Source organism: Arachis hypogaea, chromosome 20, assembly GCF_003086295.3.
Source record: "Arachis hypogaea cultivar Tifrunner chromosome 20, arahy.Tifrunner.gnm2.J5K5, whole genome shotgun sequence".
NCBI lineage: Eukaryota > Viridiplantae > Streptophyta > Magnoliopsida > Fabales > Fabaceae > Arachis > Arachis hypogaea.
This window is the reverse complement of record NC_092055.1, coordinates 129216525-129239583: the sequence shown is the minus strand read 5'-3', so window position 1 is coordinate 129239583 and position 23059 is coordinate 129216525. Positions and strand designations below refer to the sequence as shown.

Below are 23059 nucleotides of genomic sequence, written 5' to 3'. Positions count from 1 at the left end.
GGAGCAGAAGCAAAAGAAAAACGAAATAGAGGGGAGAAGAGGGAGGCGGCGCGGTGGGTGCCACTGCCACCGTCGCCGCCGTCGCTGACTGAGGGGAGGGGAGCTCTGAACGAGAAGAGAGAGCTCGCGAGACAGGGGGAGATGGACCTGCGCCTTGCCGTCGACCCACGTCTCGCCGCCACTGCCTCCATGTCTTCCAATAGCGCCACCATCGCCGCCGTGGATCGCGACCAGAGGGGAGCACGAGATCGAGAGAGAGTGAGGCGTGGAGACGGCGTCGCGCGGAGAGGGACTCGCCGCTGCCGTCGCGCACAGCCATGTGTCGTCACTGCCGTCTGAACAGTCGCCGTCGCCCTGGGGTGTAGTCCGCCGCTACCGCCAGTGGAGGTCACTGCTGTGGAACGGAGGTGAGAGAGGGAAGCAAGATGAATCCTCTCCGCTTCTGGTGCTCTGGTTCACCGCCACTACCGCCGGAATCCTTGGCCGCCGCTCCTACCGTTGCTCCATTTGGGTTCTGGGTGAGTGCGCCGCCTTTGCCCTTGGAAGCCGCTGCTTGGGTCAGGATGCTATGGTGGTTGCTGTCCTTGTCAGTAGCGGGAGAGGATGAGACGCGATGATGGTGGGTGGTTCCCAGCCCTTGTTGCCGTGCCGTCAAAATCTGCCGCCATGGCCGCCGGAGCTCCGGGCTGAGTTTCTGCCACTTGAGACCCTACTGCCACCGTGTTCCACTGCCGGTAAGTTCTTTGAGTTTGGTTTCTGTTCTGTTGGAATTCCGGAAAGGTTGTTAACGCCGCGTGGTTGTTACAGTTACCGTCACCGGTGTTTTTGCTCGCGATTGTCACTTGGGGTTACTGACGGAGCCACTGCCGGGTTGATAGGGAGCTGCGGTTGCTTCGTTTTGTGATTTCAGTGAGTATTTTGATTTTTGAAAGCCCTGCGTTAGTGCTCTGTTCCGTGTAATAAAGTATTTGCGATGTTAATGGTTTTAGGAGTTAGAATCCGGTTTGCTTATGCCACTTGTAGCGGTTTCTGCTTTCGAGAGAGCAAGCCGAGTCGGGTTCTGATTGTCGGTGATTTCGGGCAGAGCGAAAAGAGTTCAGTTGACACGCTTGGGTTAAGTTTTGCTTGCTGAGGTAGGGGCGCTTTCCAAAAACTATAGTTTATTATTGGAATTATTACATATGGGTACTGATGTGAGATATTGTGTATTTGGTGATTGTATCTGCCTTATGTATTATTTGATTGACTCGAATGACTATAGATGTTGGTTTGGCCGAATTGTTGTGTGGCTTGTGAAATGTAATGTTTGAAGTTGATTCTTTAAAGATTTGAAATGAGTTTAATCCGTTGAGGATTGGTTTGAATTGAGTCAATTATTTTGATGATGTGGAAGATAGAATACTCTTGAAATTCAGCCTGTGTTGCTTTAATTGATTTGGTTTTGATAAACGATTTATTGCTGAACCGATTCTTTAAAGCTTTGGAAATGAGTTAAATCGGTTGATATTGAGTTGATTTTTGAAATGGCTTCCTTGAGATATGCCACTGAGGCGACTGTTGGATTTAGCTTGCTTTTGAATTGATTTCTGGTTTTGAGCTGTTGAAAAAGAATGAGAAACGGTTTAGTTGGGACCCGAACCGGGTGGCAAAAGTCCAAGTTTTAGGGGAGGTGCTGCCGAAATTTCTATAGAATCCGAGTCCTTATTTGAGATGTTAATTGGGGAATTTTGAGTTTAATGCCTTTCCTATCTATTTTGAGGATTGTGAAATTATGGCTTCTTTATTACCTTTACTTAGAGCAATTAAGAAAGCAATGAAGTTATGCTTTGAAAGAATTATTGAAAAGAGAATCATGATTTATCCTTATTTTCCAAGAAGAACAGTATGTCTTTGGGTACAATTCATTTGAAAGAGAATTTTGCTTTGAGGCTGTTTTAAAAGGTAAAACGGGTTTATGTTTTTCTCTATTAAACACAAAGATTGTCCCTTGGGAGAGTTTTCGTGATTTTAAAAGGAATTGGATTTCGACTGGTGAGCCTCATTATTTTGACGTTTTAAATAAGATTCAAAGTATCTTTTGAACTCTAGTTTAACACAACGAAAATGATTCTCTTATCAGTTTGAAACGCTTCAGATTTAATTATGGAATGGAAGCCGGTTTTGTTTAAGTAAAGGAAATGGTTTTGAAAGAAGTAAAGGTTACGTGACTCAGTTTGGCTTAGATCCTATTTTCTTACTCAAATCAGAAAGCCAATGTTTTAATGATTTTAAATGATTTTGGCGAAATGAGATATGTTATTCTCCCCTAAAGACTTGGGACTCTGCCGAGAAACTTTGTTATAAAATCCCATTGTTGAATGGATGATTTTGAGTGTCTCCAAAAAGAATCTTTAACTTGCCATGGTTATGGAAGTTTGGAAAGAGGATGCCGAGAGTGGCATTGTTTTCAAAGGGAAATTTACCTTGAGTAAAAGTGGCTTATGAGCCTAAAATGATTTGAGAAATGAGATCTTTAAAGCCAAGGCTGAAAAGAGTTGAAACTCGATTTCAAAGTGAAATGAATTGAGGAAAAGATTTATGGCTTAAATGCCGACTTTATGAATTTAATGATGTTGAATGGTGGAAGTGCTGTTTTGTTGTGAGCCGGAATGGCTGTGTATGATTATACATATTGGTTGGTTTTGGATTGAACCGTGAGCCGGAATGGCTGTGTATGATATGAATATTGGCTGGTTTTGGACTGAACCGTGAGCCGGATGGCTGAGATGGATGTTGATCCATGGATGAGATTGAATGCATGTTTATGCTGAATCATTGATAAATGTGAATGTTGCACTTCCACTATCTGAGATACGAGTTTCCCTGGGTAGTAGCAGTGGCTAGCCACCACGTGCTCCAGGTCGAGACTTGATACTCTGTTGACCCTATGTCGTAAGTGTGGCCGGGCACTGTGAAAGGCCCGGATGAGCTCGCCCCCATAAATATTCACCAGTGATGGTGATGGATAAATATTCACCAGTAAGGGTGATGGATATGGATCATGATTATGATCAAGTTTATGATGAGTATAACTCGAGTTGGGGATGCACGACAGAGGGACAGTCCAATGGCTAGCTACCAGGACTTGTCGGGTTGGCTTTATAACCGACAGATGATATCATCAGCCACTAGGGACAGGCATGCATCATATGCATTTGTGTGACATTGGTTGGGTGTGCATATTATACTTGGTTTGCCTATGTGATTAATTGCTAACTGTTCTACTTGTAATAACTGTTTGTTTGTGCTTGAACTTCCTATCTGTGTTTGCATTTGGGACTCTGTTGGATGGTGGTGATTGGTTGTTCGTTGGATTGTTTGGGCCTAGGGCCGTGGTTGGAAAGAGATGAACTGATGGTTGATTTCGGTTTTGTGTTTCTGGTTTGGAATAAAATATGAAAGGCTATTTTGGTTCAACATAAATAAACCGTTTTGGAAGGCTTTTGAGTTTTGAGAATTGAACGGTTCCTCTTTTAGAAAAGATTTCTGACTTTACTTTCATTGTAAACCGTTGTTTTTGAAAAGAGGCATAAGACGGTTATGATTCACTGGTGCAGTTATCTTCATGTATCCTATTACAGTAATTCCCAAAAACCCTCTACTGAGAACCCTTTCGAGGATGATGTTCTCACCCCCTACATTTTTCCCCTTTCAGGATATGGGCGCAGAAGTTACGAAGAGCTTATTTAATTGTTGTTGTGATGCTCTGTATTGTTTTAGTTATGGTTTATTGTACCCTCGCCTTGATCTTGATATAACCTGTAAGAGGGATAGGAATTGTATTGGATTATGTTTGTAATATTACTTATATATATATGTATGTATATATGTGGATGTACTCTTTATGAGTTTTTGTAAGTTGTATGGTATTTATGGATGTACGTTATCGAACGAAAGTATTGTTGGGAGCGGTATTGCGGTTTAAAGTTTTAAACAGGCTCATATTTTTAGTATTAAATAGTATAAGTGTCGTCGTAATGTCCGAGCTATCAGAGTCACGCAGCCGGAAGTGTGAGCTCTGGTAGTTAGGGTGTTACATTATGGTATCAGAGCAGTTCTTCCTGTAGAGCCTGAGGAATGGACTGACTATGCTTCAGTTGCATACTCTGAGCGTTTGTCATGTATTAGGTCTTGTCGAATGACGAGAATTAGAGCTTTATGCACATGACAGTCTATTGATTAACGCTGTTAGTCTTGCATTGCATAATTCCTAATATTAAGTTCGGCCGGCTTAATACTAGTGAAATATGTATATGAAAGCACTGATGGGTTATCATAGATGAAATCCTAGTTTTGAGTAAAGCGAATCGCGGGTTTTGGAAAAGTTGGAAACTACTTCTCGAGGCTATTCAGTTGTGTGTCTTGAATTCTGTTCGAGTTGACATGTTCTTTCATATCCTAACTTGAAGTTCTTATTTGCTAGACCTTTTGAAGAGTAATTTGATGTCTTCACTCTATTCCTCTATCCATATGTATTCTTGTTTGACCTTAAGTGCATATGCTGGTTTAAGATCTTTGTTGCATCTATCTTCCTCTGTTTGAGTTCTTCTTGATTCAAGTATTCTTTGATATAGCCTTGAACCTGTCTTAATGTGCTGTGACTTTTAACTCCGGATTCTGAGTCCATTCTTTGAGAAATTGTTGATTCAGTTTTTCTCTTACTTGACAGTGATCACAGCCAATTTTGAGATTTTATAAATTGCTGTTGATTAGATATATGCTTTTCTATATATGAGACTTTGAAATTATTTATACAGTTTAACAACTATTTCTTTCTAATACTTTGCCTGTACTTTTACTGGTTTCCGCAATTGTACTTATTTTAAAAGTAAATTTTGACCTTCTAGTAATTTTACTATAGTTCCAATGGACATCTTTATTTGATTGTGTATTTGGATATTTTCTGAAATACTGGAAAGAAAGAATTTTTCGCTTTCATTCCGGTTGAGTTTCGTTTGATAAGCTTTACTTAACTTATTTTGAATTGAGTTTGGTTTAGCATACTACATAGTTTATGCCATTGTTGTTCTTTTGAAAATGTTGGATTCATAGCTTTCTTCTTATGAACGGACTGGTTCCTTCTTAAGCTTTTCACCTCTATGAATGTCATACGTGATTCTGTTTTTAACTAATCTTTTACATCTTGTGAACATTACCATTGATCTTGGTTTGTCCCCTCTTGTGAATCTCATCCTTATGTGGGTCAGTTTGATTCGTTTCAGGATAGTACATTGTTTATTCTCCCATTATCTCTACAAGAGTTTTTAGTTAAAGATTTATCATTGAAAAATTACAAATGATTGAGTTGTCTTTTCTATGACTTTTGTATTCTTTTGGATCAATTTAAAACTTGTTTGATATTTCATGCTCAGTGGATCTTGTTTGAACTACTCTAATTTAAGATCCTTTCTTGCAAGGCTTGACTCCTTTTTAGTACATCTTAAACTTCTTGAATGTTCTTCTGAGATGGGGATTTCAAGAACACTTTTGGAGTATTGTTTTGGACTTTTTAAAGAAGTTTTGAATTCTCTTGTAAGAAGTTTTAAACGGAATTTATTTTCTGTTTCTTGATTTAGATTGAAACCATTGTTCAATATTGATGAAGTTAATTTAAAAATCGGCATGCGCTATTTTAAATGAGGTTTTGGAAAGTTTCCTTATTTAGTGGAAACCGGTTTGTTTGTAACGCACCACTTATTTCCTTACCAGATTGTAAGCAAATTTTTATCTCGGAGTTTCTTTTCTAAAAAGAGTTTAACTTCCTCTTTCGTACTTGCTATAAATGTTATACATGCTTGTTTGAATATGAAATTTTGAGAATTTTGAACAAGCATCTGATTATTTCCGAGTTTTTATGAACTGCTTTTGGTTAAGTTGTGCATTTAATTATCTTTCTAAAATATTTGAGGAAATATTTTAGCTCTTAGCCAAAGTTGTGTGCATTTGTTTTTGGAACTCTACAAAATCTACTTCAACATGGAATTGTATTGAAGTAAAGCCACATTTATGCTTTTGTTACTCTCTTGAAGGACATTTGTTGCTTAACTTTTCTTTTAGACTGCGAGGTGATTTTCCTGCAAGTTTTCGATTCTTTTAAGAACAATGTATTCAGAAGTATTTTTAATCATGCCCTTGAGTTTTGTGAGCTTTGCCTTGGGTTTGAGATATTCTCTTTTGTAAACCTCATACTTCATCGACTCAGTTTGAGTTTGTTTCAAGCTGATGCGCTGGTTATCTTCTTGTTGATCCTATTGAACTTCTTTGATCTAAGGGTTATCTTTGAAGTTGTCAATTGAATTATGTCTAGCAAACTTTATTGCTTGAACATCCATGTTTATCTGGGATTGGATATATTCTTTCAAATCTATGACTATTGTCTTTGACATCCGTCTCTCCTTTCTAAGATCTCATATTCTTCTGAGTAGACTCGAGAATTGTTTTGGTATCACGTGCGACTTGTAGACGTAGTAACGCGATACGTTAGTTCTTTAAGATGTGATGTGTATACGGAAGTTGAAGCGGTAGGTGTGCAACGTATGAGTTGTGGGCATTTTGTTCCTTGCGAACGGGTTTGTGATTGTCAGGCTTGTGATCAAATTTGGGGTTTGTAAGGTACTTGATGGAATTGGAAAGTTGAAACCTTGAGGTTGATATAAGATTAGTGTGCGGATATTGAGCACATCGTTTTAACTCCATCCTGTTTTCTAGCCTTTGATGCCTTGCCCTACTATCACATGATTGACCCATGTTATCTTTTGCATTGAGCCTATCTTGTAACGTTTGCCTGGCAGTTACACTCCTACCTTTGCATCCTTATGCTTATGATAATCAAAGTATTTGAAAATCGTATATATGATTATATTTTGAGATATTTTTGCTTCTTCTTTAAATGTGTTCAAGGGTGAACTGTTATGGAATTTCTTCCATTTTGTATCAATTTTCGAGGGCGAAAATTTTTATAAGGTGGGTAGAATGTAAGGCTCAGAATCTTTGAAAAGTCTTATTATGATCAAGTCTTAAATCCTACAATTATTTATAGCCTTGATTTCAGAGATTATTTTATTAAAGATAATTAAGGCAAGTTTTGATTTATTGGATTTGAGATAAGTTATGATTATTATCCAATTTTATAATTATTGGATTATTTTCTATATTTAAAGTATAAGGTTGATAGTTATGAAATAATAAGGATTTTATAAGATTTGGATTAGATAAGTAATATTTAAATATTATTACTGCTATTTTGGAAAAATAAAGAAAATTAAGTATATTATTTCTAATTTTTGGATTTGGGCATTTTATTGAAAATAATTTGTGAAATTGATGAGCAAATAGTATTTTCTATATACAACTAGTGTTGGATTTAATTTGAGTTTCAATTATTATATTATACCCAATTTTATTTGAAATTACCAAATTACCCCTAAACCTAATTTTGCCTAAACCCTAACCTAGCTACCCTTTCCCCCCTGAGCCCAGCAGCCATAGCACGCACAGTTTCCTTTTGTTCTTTCTTCATGAAAGAAAGGAGCAGAAGCAAAAGAAAAACGAAATAGAGGGGAGAAGAGGGAGGCGGCGCGGTGGGTGCCACTGCCACCGTCGCCGCCGTCGCTGACTGAGGGGAGGGGAGCTCTGAACGAGAAGAGAGAGCTCGCGAGACAGGGGGAGATGGACCTGCGCCTTGCCGTCGACCCACGTCTCGCCGCCACTGCCTCCATGTCTTCCAATAGCGCCACCATCGCCGCCGTGGATCGCGACCAGAGGGGAGCACGAGATCGAGAGAGAGTGAGGCGTGGAGACGGCGTCGCGCGGAGAGGGACTCGCCGCTGCCGTCGCGCACAGCCATGTGTCGTCACTGCCGTCTGAACAGTCGCCGTCGCCCTGGGGTGTAGTCCGCCGCTACCGCCAGTGGAGGTCACTGCTGTGGAACGGAGGTGAGAGAGGGAAGCAAGATGAATCCTCTCCGCTTCTGGTGCTCTGGTTCACCGCCACTACCGCCGGAATCCTTGGCCGCCGCTCCTACCGTTGCTCCATTTGGGTTCTGGGTGAGTGCGCCGCCTTTGCCCTTGGAAGCCGCTGCTTGGGTCAGGATGCTATGGTGGTTGCTGTCCTTGTCAGTAGCGGGAGAGGATGAGACGCGATGATGGTGGGTGGTTCCCAGCCCTTGTTGCCGTGCCGTCAAAATCTGCCGCCATGGCCGCCGGAGCTCCGGGCTGAGTTTCTGCCACTTGAGACCCTACTGCCACCGTGTTCCACTGCCGGTAAGTTCTTTGAGTTTGGTTTCTGTTCTGTTGGAATTCCGGAAAGGTTGTTAACGTCGCGTGGTTGTTACAGTTACCGTCACCGGTGTTTTTGCTCGCGATTGTCACTTGGGGTTACTGACGGAGCCACTGCCGGGTTGATAGAGAGCTGCGGTTGCTTCGTTTTGTGATTTCAGTGAGTATTTTGATTTTTGAAAGCCCTGCGTTAGTGCTCTGTTCCGTGTAATAAAGTATTTGCGATGTTAATGGTTTTAGGAGTTAGAATCCGGTTTGCTTATGCCACTTGTAGCGGTTTCTGCTTTCGAGAGAGCAAGCCGAGTCGGGTTCTGATTGTCGGTGATTTCGGGCAGAGCGAAAAGAGTTCAGTTGACACGCTTGGGTTAAGTTTTGCTTGCTGAGGTAGGGGCGCTTTCCAAAAACTATAGTTTATTATTGGAATTATTACATATGGGTACTGATGTGAGATATTGTGTATTTGGTGATTGTATCTGCCTTATGTATTATTTGATTGACTCGAATGACTATAGATGTTGGTTTGGCCGAATTGTTGTGTGGCTTGTGAAATGTAATGTTTGAAGTTGATTCTTTAAAGATTTGAAATGAGTTTAATCCGTTGAGGATTGGTTTGAATTGAGTCAATTATTTTGATGATGTGGAAGATAGAATACTCTTGAAATTCAGCCTGTGTTGCTTTAATTGATTTGGTTTTGATAAACGATTTATTACTGAACCGATTCTTTAAAGCTTTGGAAATGAGTTAAATCGGTTGATATTGAGTTGATTTTTGAAATGGCTTCCTTGAGATATGCCACTGAGGCGACTGTTGGATTTAGCTTGCTTTTGAATTGATTTCTGGTTTTGAGCTGTTGAAAAAGAATGAGAAACGGTTTAGTTGGGACCCGAACCGGGTGGCAAAAGTCCAAGTTTTAGGGGAGGTGCTGCCGAAATTTCTATAGAATCCGAGTCCTTATTTGAGATGTTAATTGGGGAATTTTGAGTTTAATGCCTTTCCTATCTATTTTGAGGATTGTGAAATTATGGCTTCTTTATTACCTTTACTTAGAGCAATTAAGAAAGCAATGAAGTTATGCTTTGAAAGAATTATTGAAAAGAGAATCATGATTTATCCTTATTTTCCAAGAAGAACAGTATGTCTTTGGGTACAATTCATTTGAAAGAGAATTTTGCTTTGAGGCTGTTTTAAAAGGTAAAACGGGTTTATGTTTTTCTCTATTAAACACAAAGATTGTCCCTTGGGAGAGTTTTCGTGATTTTAAAAGGAATTGGATTTCGACTGATGAGCCTCATTATTTTGACGTTTTAAATAAGATTCAAAGTATCTTTTGAACTCTAGTTTAACACAACGAAAATGATTCTCTTATCAGTTTGAAACGCTTCAGATTTAATTATGGAATGGAAGCCGGTTTTGTTTAAGTAAAGGAAATGGTTTTGAAAGAAGTAAAGGTTACGTGACTCGGTTTGGCTTAGATCCTATTTTCTTACTCAAATCAGAAAGCCAATGTTTTAATGATTTTAAATGATTTTGGCGAAATGAGATATGTTATTCTCCCCTAAAGACTTGGGACTCTGCCGAGAAACTTTGTTATAAAATCCCATTGTTGAATGGATGATTTTGAGTGTCTCCAAAAAGAATCTTTAACTTGCCATGGTTATGGAAGTTTGGAAAGAGGATGCCGAGAGTGGCATTGTTTTCAAAGGGAAATTTACCTTGAGTAAAAGTGGCTTATGAGCCTAAAATGATTTGAGAAATGAGATCTTTAAAGCCAAGGCTGAAAAGAGTTGAAACTCGATTTCAAAGTGAAATGAATTGAGGAAAAGATTTATGGCTTAAATGCCGACTTTATGAATTTAATGATGTTGAATGGTGGAAGTGCTGTTTTGTTGTGAGCCGGAATGGCTGTGTATGATTATACATATTGGTTGGTTTTGGATTGAACCGTGAGCCGGAATGACTGTGTATGATATGAATATTGGCTGGTTTTGGACTGAACCGTGAGCCGGATGGCTGAGATGGATGTTGATCCATGGATGAGATTGAATGCATGTTTATGCTGAATCATTGATAAATGTGAATGTTGCACTTCCACTATCTGAGATACGAGTTTCCCTGGGTAGTAGCAGTGGCTAGCCACCACGTGCTCCAGGTCGAGACTTGATACTCTGTTGACCCTATGTCGTAAGTGTGGCCGGGCACTGTGAAAGGCCCGGATGAGCTCGCCCCCATAAATATTCACCAGTGATGGTGATGGATAAATATTCACCAGTAAGAGTGATGGATATGGATCATGATTATGATCAAGTTTATGATGAGTATAACTCGAGTTGGGGATGCACGACAGAGGGACAGTCCAATGGCTAGCTACCAGGACTTGTCGAGTTGGCTTTATAACCAACAGATGATATCATCAGCCACTAGGGATAGGCATGCATCATATGCATTTGTGTGACATTGGTTGGGTGTGCATATTATACTTGGTTTGCCTATGTGATTAATTGCTAACTGTTCTACTTGTAATAACTGTTTGTTTGTGCTTGAACTTCCTATCTGTGTTTGCATTTGGGACTCTGTTGGATGGTGGTGATTGGTTGTTCGTTGGATTGTTTGGGCCTAGGGCCGTGGTTGGAAAGAGATGAACTGATGGTTGATTTCGGTTTTGTGTTTCTGGTTTGGAATAAAATATGAAAGGCTATTTTGGTTCAACATAAATAAACCGTTTTGGAAGGCTTTTGAGTTTTGAGAATTGAACGGTTCCTCTTTTAGAAAAGATTTCTGACTTTACTTTCATTGTAAACCGTTGTTTTTGAAAAGAGGCATAAGACGGTTATGATTCACTGGTGCAGTTATCTTCATGTATCCTATTACAGTAATTCCCAAAAACCCTCTACTGAGAACCCTTTCGAGGATGATGTTCTCACCCCCTACATTTTTCCCCTTTCAGGATATGGGCGCAGAAGTTACGAAGAGCTTATTTAATTGTTGTTGTGATGCTCTGTATTGTTTTAGTTATGGTTTATTGTACCCTCGCCTTGATCTTGATATAACCTGTAAGAGGGATAGGAATTGTATTGGATTATGTTTGTAATATTACTTATATATATATGTATGTATATATGTGGATGTACTCTTTATGAGTTTTTGTAAGTTGTATGGTATTTATGGATGTACGTTATCGAACGAAAGTATTGTTGGGAGCGGTATTGCGGTTTAAAGTTTTAAACAGGCTCATATTTTTAGTATTAAATAGTATAAGTGTCGTCGTAATGTCCGAGCTATCAGAGTCGCGCAGCCGGAAGTGTGAGCTCTGGTAGTTAGGGTGTTACAGGAGCAACTCGGCAGTGGCGTAGGACAGTCATTTCGAAATCAGAAAAAGGAAGAAAAACACCTAAACGAGTAATCATGCTCTCATACATATAGAAAAAATGAGGGGCCGCCTCAGTAGCCCTCGCGAAGTAAACCCGGTCTTTAGGACCCCGGGACAACCAACTCATACTTCGGCTCATCCTCATCAGAAGTACAAATTCTATGATGAGTACGGAGATTGGTAATAAACTCGGTGTCTACCAAGGGTTCCTCTCCCAGAACGGTAACATCCACCCATTGAGTGAGGGTTTCTATGGAAGACATTCTTTCCTAAAAGGGTATGACGGAACCTACAAAGGAAAAAAGAAAAGATCAAGAACAGGGTCTCTAAGGGGTACGGATTCAAACAGAAGCCTACAAGCCAACCCCTCTCTCTAAAAAATAAAAGCATGCAAACAGAAAGCACTTCATAAAAGAGAAGAGGAGAAAAAACTAACCTTTGCCTGGAAAAAAGGATAGAGAAAGATGAATGCCTTCAAACAAGAATTCCCCACGAACGGATAAGTTGAAAATTCGCAGAAACGAAACAACGAACGAGAGGGAAAGTATTTATAAACACGTTAGGGGCAAAAGCGTAAAAGCAGAAGCAGTCATTAATGGGCGCACCGTTACCAAGGTAATTAATCCCTACGTGTAAATACACGAACTTCTAACGGACGCGACGTTTGATTTGACGCGACTGTGAAAATTCAAAAGTCACGGAAAGTCACGTCGGTTTCAAACGATCACGTCGGTTCCTTCACAAGTCGGCTACGACCCAGAGTAGAATACTCGAACCCAAGTCTTGAAAGAAATTGGGCTCGAGTAGGGGCACTGTTCATACCCTGACCCAACGCTGAGGCCCAGGTCCAAACGGAAGGCCCAATCCAAAAGGATTGAGCCTCACCCCAACGCCAACCTTCGTCCTGAAAAGTCGGTCCTTGCCATGACTCGCTCTAAAGAAGTCGGGAACGAAGATTAACTGGCAGATAAAACACTCATTCAAATGAGTAACTGCCCCTAAAATCTCTCTGCCCACTTCTAGGAGTTTTATCCCAACTTCTCTAAAATAAAGGGACGGTTATTCCCCCTTAAATGGTGGAACTACTCCAACGGTGGTTATGTGTTCACCACTATAAATACCCTGATATCCCTCAGGTATCTCTAAGTCCCAATACTCTCTATACATGTTCACACCCTTGCTGACTTAGGTATCGGAGTGTCTTTGCAGGTACCACCCCCATTCGTTCATACTCACAAGTCGGACGGAGGCTCCCAAGACGTGAACCCGCTCGAAGGCTTCCTCCCTCAGACGATTGGGCTAATCCAGTGAGTCCAGCCCAATAATTTTCGGTTACCCAATGTAACAGATAGGTTAATTAATTTTTTATTCATTTAAATAAGTATTGACTTTTTATATATATAATAAGTTAATAACTAATTGACTAACGGTAAATTCTTAAAAAAATAAAATTACAGAGAATTAATCTGACTTACTTAATTAAAAAAATTTATAAAAGAAAAAACCGCTTTTTAATTTTTTTTTTAAATCAAAATGGTCATAGGCTATTAACTAAGTGGAGCAAGTTTATTGATTAATACATAATGATATGATCCATCCCTTTCAGTAAAAAAAAGAGTACCTAGTTGTTGTATTTATTATTAGATTAGGTTATTACGTATTAGACAGATTAGATTCAGAGTGCAAAGATGTAACAAAAATATCCAAGATGAGACATTATATGAAATTTCATTTGATTGAGCACCGACAGGGACACCATAGCTTAGTGTTGTGCCCACACTCCCTTGCTGTCATCCTTTAACAATTTCACATGCTCTTTTCTGTCGGTATTATTTATGCTTCCAATATTATCCCTATATCAATTTTATAACGGTTCCAACTAGTAATATAGCTAACTAAAACTAATTAATTAAAAATAAATTTATTATAAAAATAAATAAAAAAAATTAGTTTCTTCATGTTCATCTAAAAAGTCTTGAGTTTGAATTTCTTTATCTTTAGTAAAATTAAAAAATAAAAAAATAATTTTTATTATTTTAATTTTTCAAATTTTTAAAATTAAAAATAAAAAATATTGACTTAAATTAACTTATATCATAATTAGTTCTCTAAATTTTTTATTTTATAATACTTTTTTAGTTAATTAATTTCATCCAACAACTTTCTAAATCTAACTATTTTATTGTAGCATTATTATAACCACTTATAACCTTTGTACATACATATAAAAGAAAAATAGTTTTTATAAAAATACATATTTAATATTTTATAAAAAAAATTATTATATTATTATAAAAAGTTTGATCATTTATTTATTATATATTTTATTATTTTAATAATTAATTATTTAATTAAAATTAATATATATAAACATACACAAATATATAATAATTTTTTTGATAATTAATTTTGAATATATATACAACAATTTTTATCTTATAACACACCATATGCTTACATGTTATAAAAGTTTGATTATTTATTGATTACAGATTTAATCATTTTAATAATTAATTATTTAGTTGAAAAAAGATGCGTGAATAAATATATATTAATATATATAAATACATATTAATTAAGTTGATGGTTGATTTTTATTATGTATATAATATTTTTTATTTTAGTACACCAATATATATCCAATGAAGTAGGATAATATTGTCTAATGAAAATAAAATATATATGATTCAGTTAATGAAAAAAGTTATATTTTTGTTAATATTTGAATTTAATCTGATTATTACATTTTATTCCGAAGTATAAAAATACTATTTATGATAGCAAACACTAATATAATTACACGAATCTAACAAAGGTCAAAGTTCAAACACTTAATAGGTGTAACGATATCACATAAATTTCATAAAATTAATAAGAAGGGTATTATAGATATTTGCTTTGGAAATATCCGCATCAGATCTTGGCAAAAAATAAATAAATAACAATCCGAAGAAAGAATGCTTATAAACGTGCGTAGAGAGTTTCATTTCATGAGAGCCAAAGTTCGTTTCAAATTAAGAACATAAAAACTTTGGTGTATACATCATACATGTATATATATAGAGAGGCCTATAGTATATACCATATTTAATTTGGTGCAGATCTTTGAAGAAGTTACGCAAATCTGCACCAAGAAAAAATTAATGGAGTCTATGTTGTTGTCGTCAATCTCAGCATTACTTCTGTTACTGCTCTCTTGCTTCACATTCACTTCTACAGGTAATGCCATTGCCTTGCTTCACATTCTTCAGTTTTCTTTTTCAACGAAATGAAGAAGTTGGTAGAATAAAAAAATAAACGTGTATTAAATTAGTTTTCGAAATTTTATTTACATAAAAGTGTAGTATTAATTCCTAATGGTTGCATTCTTGCTTAATTGCTTTGCTTTTGTTGGGTCCCACTTCCCTAAGATTTTGTTTTGGTGTTTTTTTTTCCCGCTAGCCACTTTGTTTTGAAAACTTGACTAACTGAATTGATGATGGGAGCTTCAAGAAGGGCATTATTGTCACTGCCAAGATTTGAAATGAACGGATCATGGATTCATGGATCTTTATTGTTGCTTAATTTTTTTTTTTTTAAGAATCTATACTGACTCCTGTGTCGGTTCATAGTTTTTAAGCTTGCTGCATTTTGTAATTCAACTTATTTTTCAGCAGAGTATCATGCAGGAAGTGTGATGTTGTTTATGAATCTATTTTACTCTTTCATGTCCACTAGGGAAAACAATTTAGTGGTATACTGAAATTTTGATTTGATAACGAAATCATCATTAATATTTTCTTTTTTTTTTTATTTTCTTTTCATGTGACAGATGCCTATGATGCACTTGATCCAACCGGTAACATAACGATCAAATGGGACGTCATTAGCTGGACTCCAGATGGCTATGTTGTAAGTTAACTCGATTAAGTGCGACAAAAAAAAAACTTTTAGAATTTAATTTTTATGCACTGTCACTTTAGAACTTGAACAAAAAAGTGTGGTAGTTAACTGTTTTTGTCCACATGTTATTACTTGAACTTAAACAATGAGCAATTCAAGGGTTTGTTTGGTTTGAGAAAACCTTTTCTATTTTCGTTTTCAATGTTTTATGTTTTCAATTTTTCATTACAAAATTTTGAAAATCATACAGGGCCTAGTATGCCTCTAAGGAACAATGCAATTGTTTTCATTTTCTTTGAATTCAAATGCACATTGGCTTACATATCCAATCCTCTTGCCTTGGATTGAGCAGGCTGTGGTATCAATGTACAATTTCCAACAGTATCGCCATATTCAGGCGCCGGGGTGGTCGTTAGGGTGGTCGTGGGCCAAGAAAGAAGTAATATGGAACATGATGGGAGGGCAGACCACAGAGCAAGGAGACTGCTCAAAGTTCAAAGCAGGCCAACCACATTGCTGTAAAAAGGACCCCCTAGTCGTTGACTTGCTCCCGGGGACTCCTTACAACCAACAGATCGCCAATTGCTGCAAAGGGGGTGTCCTGAGTTCGTGGGCTCAGGACCCCAGCAATGCTGTTAGCTCATTCCAGGTCAGCGTTGGTTCGGCCGGAACAACTAACAGAACGGTCAAGTTGCCGCGAAACTTTACCCTCAAGGCACCTGGTCCTGGATACACTTGTGGCCCTGCAAAGATTGTTAGGCCAACTAAATTTGTTACTAGTGACAAAAGGAGAACCACCCAAGCCTTAAGTAAGTTACTTAGTTTTGTAATTACATACTTGTGGCTATTAGATTCAACTGATATAATTAGTATTAAGTTACAGCTAATGATTATTTATGCATAATGATTCGTACATTGTTAAGAAGTGTCTATGATTGCGAAATTTCTGGTTCTGTTTAGACTTAGATTGCAATTCTTTTTGTAACAGTGACTTGGAATGTTACCTGCACATACTCTCAATTCCTGGCTCAAAAGACACCAACTTGTTGTGTTTCCCTGTCATCCTTCTACAATGACACAATAGTAAACTGTCCAACTTGCACCTGCGGCTGCCGGAACAAAACAGCGCCCGGAAGCTGCGTAGAGTAAGTCACCGTTTAGTCATTCCACTGATATCTGAAACTGAAACAATCTTCTATTTCTTGCTGCAGTTCTTCAAAATGTGCTTAGAATAAGTTTGTTACCATTTTCTCAATTCTAATATCTTTTGTTTTATGTCATTACAGTCCAGACTCTACACATTTAGCTTCAGTTGTATCAGGGAAGCCTACGGATACGCCTCTTGTCCAGTGCTCCAGCCACATGTGTCCGATTCGAGTGCATTGGCATGTGAAGCTAAATTACAAGGAGTACTGGAGGATCAAGATCACAATCACAAATTTCAACTACAGAATGAACTACACACAATGGAACCTTGTCGTGCAGCACCCGAATTTTGATAATCTAACTGAGTACTTCAGCTTTAATTACAAGCCACTAATGCCTTATGAAGGCTTAAGTAAGTTCTAACTTTAATAACTATGGTCATGGATTATCTTTTTCATATGGAAGATTGAGTAGACAAGCCTGAAAAGATTGAATGCTAACAATTTAGTCTAAGATCTAAAGCAGCTTGTGACACTAGAAAGATGCACTTAGTTTGAAAAATCCACCCTCCCAAAAAACAAAATCATCTCCATTTCGATTATGTTGACAGTAGTGCCTACGTGGGTTTAGGGGAATTCGTCGGCTACCATGATCTTCTTTAGGTTCTTTTAGGACTATATTTTCAGTATTTCAGTCTTTAATGGCTAGATTGGTAGTTTACTTTAGAAGAGTATTTCATGATTTAAATAATGATTTCTTAATCTTATTTTTTTGACAGATGATACTGCTATGCTATGGGGAGTGAAGTTCTACAATGATTTTCTATCTTCAGCTGGACCCCTTGGTAATGTGCAATCAGAACTCTTGTTTAAAAAGGACAAAGAAACCTTCACTTTTGATAAGGGATGGGCTTTCCCAAGAAGGATCTATTTCAATGGAGATAATTGTGTTATGCCTCCTCCTGATGCATATCCTTGGCTTCCAAATTCAAGTTCAAGACTAGTTTTCTCTTTACTAGGCACTTTCATCATAGCCATTTTAGCTTCTCTAATCTCACTGAATTAGTTAATCAATCACATAATCTTCATACACTCTTTCTTTCTGAGTGTTGAGGACTTCTCTTTTTCACATAATCTTCATAGGAGATGCAATAAAAGGTGACTTAGAATGCATCACAGTATTTATAGGTTTAAGTATTGTATAATTCTTTTAAGTTACTTGGATGATTATTTTTTCCTATAATATAATATCCAATTGATTTCTTGGTGTTGAGATGCTTAACTCAAGCAGATTTTGATAAAAAACTTGTTTCCAATAGTCCAAAATTAGCAGATTTTGATCAAATACATATATTAATCTTCACAAAAACTTTCACCACATGTGTATCCCCCTGCTAAATTAGCACTATATTCTGTAAGCTTCTTAACTAAGTTGTCACCCTTGTTCATAAAAGAATCATAACCAAATGAAAAAATGATGCGAAAATGGTGCTGGCTACTATCGACGAAGCACTAATCAGTAGTCTATGAGCAGAGTTTGGCAAGAAAGGTATGAATCAGGAGGTGGCAGCATGATTCAATTGTGATCCATGCTTGAGTGTGAATGTGTTCTTGTCCTTCTTCATAAGAATCTCAGATTGCACATTCCCTTTAGGCCCATTTTCCATCAATAGATCATTGTAGTACTTCAAACCATAGAACATTCCTGTGTCATCTGCATACACACAATTCAGCATTCACATGGTTAGCGAAACAACCTTAAGGCTATGTTTGGTAACTGTTTCAGAACAGAAAATACAAAGACAGAAACACAGAGACAATGGTCATAGACTCCTTTGTCAAGCAGGTTTGAGACAGTTAGCGAACAAGGCCTAATAGCATGAAAAAGACTAAAATATTTCGTGTGGATTCTGAAAGAACTTACTTATGGCTTCATAGGGAAGAAGTGGCATGTATTCAAAGCTATAGACTTGTGTGACATTGTTGAGATTGGGGTGTTGAATAACAAGGTTCCATAGAGTGTAATTGAGTCGATAGTCGAAGTTGATGATGGCAATCTTGACCCTCCAATAATCTTGGTAGTTGTCTTTGATGTGCCAATGCACCCTCACATGACAAAGGTGGTGTGTGCATTGTAGCAATGGTTTTGGTGTCATATCACTCTTCTTAGTCTTTACTCTCTCATCTTCTTGTAGTAACTTTGAGTCCTTCCTGGACATCCCAAACAAAAAGGAACCAAAATTAGAGCGAAATACTAAAATTATCCACAAATATGTCACGAAAAAACTTATCTGTGGAAGAATAAAAGTTCATATCTTCAAGAGTGGCTTACGTGACACAGGTATCATTATTTTGACAACCACAAGCACAGGTTGGACAAGCTGTGACTTTGTCACTATAGAAAGATGACAAAGAAACACAACAACTTGGATTCTTGGAGGCTAGAAACTGCGAATAAGTGCATGTCACATTCCAAGACACTGCACAGAAGCCAAAGAAAAAGACCAAATAACATTAGGTACTAAAAATGCTTTTACTCCTTCCGTTCTTAAATAACTGTTCGCAAACACTATCTATACATACTATTCTGTGCACGTGGACAGTTATTTAAGGATGGAAGGAGTAGTATAGTTTAGGACTAATGAGAGTTAGTGTGTTTCATACTCAAAGCTTGAGCTTTTCTCCTACGATCATCGGTTGGGATGACAGTGGCAGGCACAAGCTTAGCAGGGCCACAGGAATAGCCTGGCCCCGGACCGAGAAGCTTGAAGTTCTTGGGAAGCTTAACTGTCTTGTTAGAGGTGCCAGAGAGGCCTACACCTATCTGAAAAGCCGAGACAGCACCGGAAGGGTCCTGACCCCAAGAAGTTAGGACACCACCTTTGCAGCAGTTATTGAACTGCATGTTGAAAGGTGCTCCAGGCATTAAGTCAACAACCTGAGGGTTCCTCTTGCAGCTGTGAGGGATCTTCAACTTGAACTTGGAACAATCACCTTGTTCTGTTGCTTGAGCTCCCATCACTGTCCATATTATCTCTTTCTTTGCCCATGTCCACCCTATTGTCCATCCAGGGTTCATGATTGTCCTGTATTGTTGAAAGTTGAACACTGTCACAGTGGCCTGCATTAGTTGAATAGCTACAACATTAGTATACACATTTTGTTTGGTTGATTGAATTACTTAGCCAATCCCTATTATTTCATCAAATTTATGATTAAGTCCCTTTAACTTAAAAGCTTCCAATTGGATTCTTACACTATTTTAAATTTTGTAATTAAGTCATTGTCGTGTCAAAAACGTTAGAGTTAACAGAATATTATGAAAATAAAAAAACGTCCAAGTTTAGAGATTTAGTCTTTTAAATGTGATATCTTCAATTTCAGGAGGAATATTTTGTTCATTTTAACGACCTAATTATAAAATTTAAAACAGTGTAGGGACTCCGTTAAAAGTTTTTAAAATTACAAGGACTTAATTACAAATTTGTTAAAACTATAGAGACTAGAGTAATTTAATCTTTTTATTTTTCATAATATGCTAATTGCTATACACATTTACTATGGTGCCATTTGATTCGGCACTAGTGGTATAACTGTATAAGACTTTGTTATTGTTTTACTCTGGTCTTTTTATGTGATTAAATTACGAGTAATTTCTTTAAAATCATGATAATTTTAGAAGTTACCATATAGCCATCTGTTGTCCAGGACATGATATCCCATCTTATTGTCACATTCCCAGTTGGATCCAATGGATCAAATGCATCTACATGAACAAGGATTTCATAAGTTAGAATTAAATTAACCCTTTATTATCAGCTAAACAATTTTCAATTTTGAATAATAATGTAGTCAAGTAATTAATTATACCTGCTTGAGAAAGTATCATAAAGCATATAGCAGCCAAGATAACCACCTTGAGCTCTCGGAATTCGCAGCTTCGCCGCCGCTTGTCACCATTATCAAATTCCATGCTTAAAGATCAAAGCTTCACTCAAGTTTCAAAATGTTAATTAACACTTTCCCTAGTGTGCAAAGGTGCTAGTGTTACTTACATATATATATCATTTATATTGTAGCTAGTAGTTGTTAGGTCACTATGATATCATGTTCATCTGAAATATTATGTCTCCATCTTCTTAATTAATCATTTTGCCACCAGTTAATTAAGGTAGCATGAAGTTTTTTGTGTAATGTATATTGGTGTGTATGCAAATAAGTGGTGCGAGAGTTTTTTCTGTTTGCCTCAGGACACATCAGGTGGTAACAAGTTCAGTTTCTTGAGGTTTTCACTGAATTTTCATTCATTCGAAATCACTTTCTTCAACTTGTTGCTTATGCTTCATGGCTTGCCACTTTTCTTCAGTCTTTGCTTTATAACAAAACCTAAATTTAAATTCTGTTTTATTATATGCATTATGCTTTTTTTTCAAAAGAATTTTTCAGAATTTAAACCTGTGTCTTTTATGTATAAAATTAACTAAAAATTTGATTCACTTTTGTTAAACTAAATCTCATTGAGTAAATAGAATTCAAAATCTGGACTCAATTATGTATGCTTAAAACAATTATGGGTTTTCTTTTTAACTTTAAATCTTTTTCCATTTAACTTGCATTTATTTATTTATTTATTTTTAGTTATCAGAATCTAAAATATATATGATGGTCGCTACTTATGTATATGAATAAATTATTATTATTATTATTATTATTATTATTATTATTATGTCTATATACAGAACAAATAGGTAAAGAAAAATTTCAGGTATGGCATGTACTTTTTTGGAAGTCTGAGATTCCAATTATCATTACCATTGAGATATAATATTAAATAATACATAAGGTTCAGATTTGAGGATGAAACATATTATGCACATGAAAATTTGGAGTGTTTGTAGATCATACAACTAGCTCTTCCTTTCTTAAGTTTTTTTTGTGTTGAAATTCTTAATTTGTCCTCCACTCCTCTTGCAAGTTTAAAAAGCCTTTTTTTTTTCCAACCATATGACTTTGGCTGAAATGCACTCAGTGTTAGAAATTTTTTGTTTATTCTATTTTTGTTTTTTTATTGTATCTCGTATTAATCTTTAATTATGTTGTTCATACTTCATACACCAAAAATTAGTTATTGTGTAAAAAATATGTATTTAGTATTTGATAAAAAATTATTTGGTATACTATTATAAATAAGTTTAGTTATTGTGGTAATTAAATATCTATATGAAAAAAATGTATAATTTAATATGAAAAAATATATACAAATACATATTATTGATTTAATTACTGAGATTTTGTATGCAAGTTGTATTATTGGATTCATTTATTTAAAAGGCGATGAGAAATAATGCTAGGATAGTTAATTTTGTTTATATTTTTTTTATTTAAAAATTTTAATTTTGATGCACTATTATTACAAAATAATTTTATACGTGCATTTAATTACGTAATATTATATTATTAAAAATAACTACTATTTTTATTAGTTGTGTGAATGGTCAATTAAAAAGATCGATGTAATTGTACGACTATTACACGGTCACAACATCAAAATTAAACTTTTAAAAAAATAAAATAATATTATATTTTGTAAAAGAACAAAAAGTTAATTCATTAGGAGTTTTAAATATTTGAAAAAGAGAGAGTAAAGTAAGTTAGTAAAATTTATAAGAGGTACTTTATTTAAAATAAGTGTAATATGAATAAATCTGATCACTGAATCCAAAATCAAACTTTTTTTAACCTTTTATGTTTATGAGTTGCATTTTTTCTATTTGGCTTATGTTAAAAGTAGTATTAAATTGATATTTGGTTAAATATAGTTCTATTTAAGAGTATGTTGTTGGCTAATAGATTATTACATATATAAGGTGAAATATTTTGATTAGTTTTTAAAAATTTTTTTGGACAAATCAGTTTTTATCAATAATAATTACAACAACAACAAATTAGTTTTTAATCTTTTAGAATACTATATAAATTAGAATTTTTTATTTAAATAAAAAATTAATTTCTAATTTGTGTTGGAAACAACTAATTATTTACTTTTAGACGTACTATTTGTTTATTTTATAGGTAGTGTTATTTTTGCAAATAGTTTTATTTTGCAGGTGTATACTGTGAAATTAAAAAAAAAATTCACAAATACTTATTTCAAAATTAAAAAACAAAAAAATTAACTTATTTTTCACAAGTTATGCATGTAAAATCAGGATAAAAGAGATTTTTATTAACATTGACATTTTTTACATTTAAATTAATTATTTATTTTACTTCATAAATTTAAAAATATAAATATTAATAAAAAATATCTCTATTTAAATTTAAATAAAATATGAAAAATAAATTAATA

The 23059-nt window shown here is 36.0% G+C and overlaps 1 protein-coding gene, 2 long non-coding RNA genes and 1 pseudogene across 3 annotated transcripts; 3 read left to right on the top strand and 1 right to left on the bottom strand.

The window, feature by feature from the left end:
• LOC112786772 (uncharacterized) lies at positions 1 to 3897 on the top strand. The gene is made up of 4 exons (XR_003194316.3): positions 1 to 734; positions 808 to 909; positions 990 to 1133; positions 3695 to 3897. It is a non-coding gene; the product is annotated as an uncharacterized lncRNA (long non-coding RNA).
• Positions 3898 to 7506: 3609 nt separating this feature from the next.
• On the top strand, positions 7507 to 11519 carry LOC140182708 (uncharacterized). The gene is made up of 4 exons (XR_011878760.1): positions 7507 to 8300; positions 8374 to 8475; positions 8556 to 8699; positions 11261 to 11519. It is a non-coding gene; the product is annotated as an uncharacterized lncRNA (long non-coding RNA).
• Positions 11520 to 14647: 3128 nt separating this feature from the next.
• On the top strand, positions 14648 to 17983 carry LOC112783409 (protein COBRA). The gene is made up of 6 exons (XM_025826346.3): positions 14648 to 14902; positions 15495 to 15574; positions 15918 to 16374; positions 16554 to 16710; positions 16852 to 17123; positions 17490 to 17983. Exons 1-6 carry the CDS (start codon positions 14827 to 14829, stop codon positions 17774 to 17776), a joined length of 1329 nt encoding a protein of 442 aa, XP_025682131.1. The 5' UTR covers positions 14648 to 14826; the 3' UTR covers positions 17777 to 17983.
• A 19-nt stretch (positions 17984 to 18002) lies between these two features.
• On the bottom strand, positions 18003 to 20754 carry LOC112783410 (COBRA-like protein 4; annotated as a pseudogene).
• Positions 20755 to 23059: the final 2305 nt, after the last annotated feature.

Excerpts from the sequence above, each read along its gene's own strand:
- LOC112783409 (XM_025826346.3), top strand. The coding sequence starts at position 14,827 with ATGGAGTCTATGTTGTTGTCGTCAATCTCAGCATTACTTCTGTTACTG. Across the intron at positions 16,375-16,553 it reads GAGAACCACCCAAGCCTTAA|TGACTTGGAATGTTACCTGC; the intron begins GTAAGTTACTTA and ends TTTTTGTAACAG. Across the intron at positions 16,711-16,851 it reads GCGCCCGGAAGCTGCGTAGA|TCCAGACTCTACACATTTAG; the intron begins GTAAGTCACCGT and ends ATGTCATTACAG.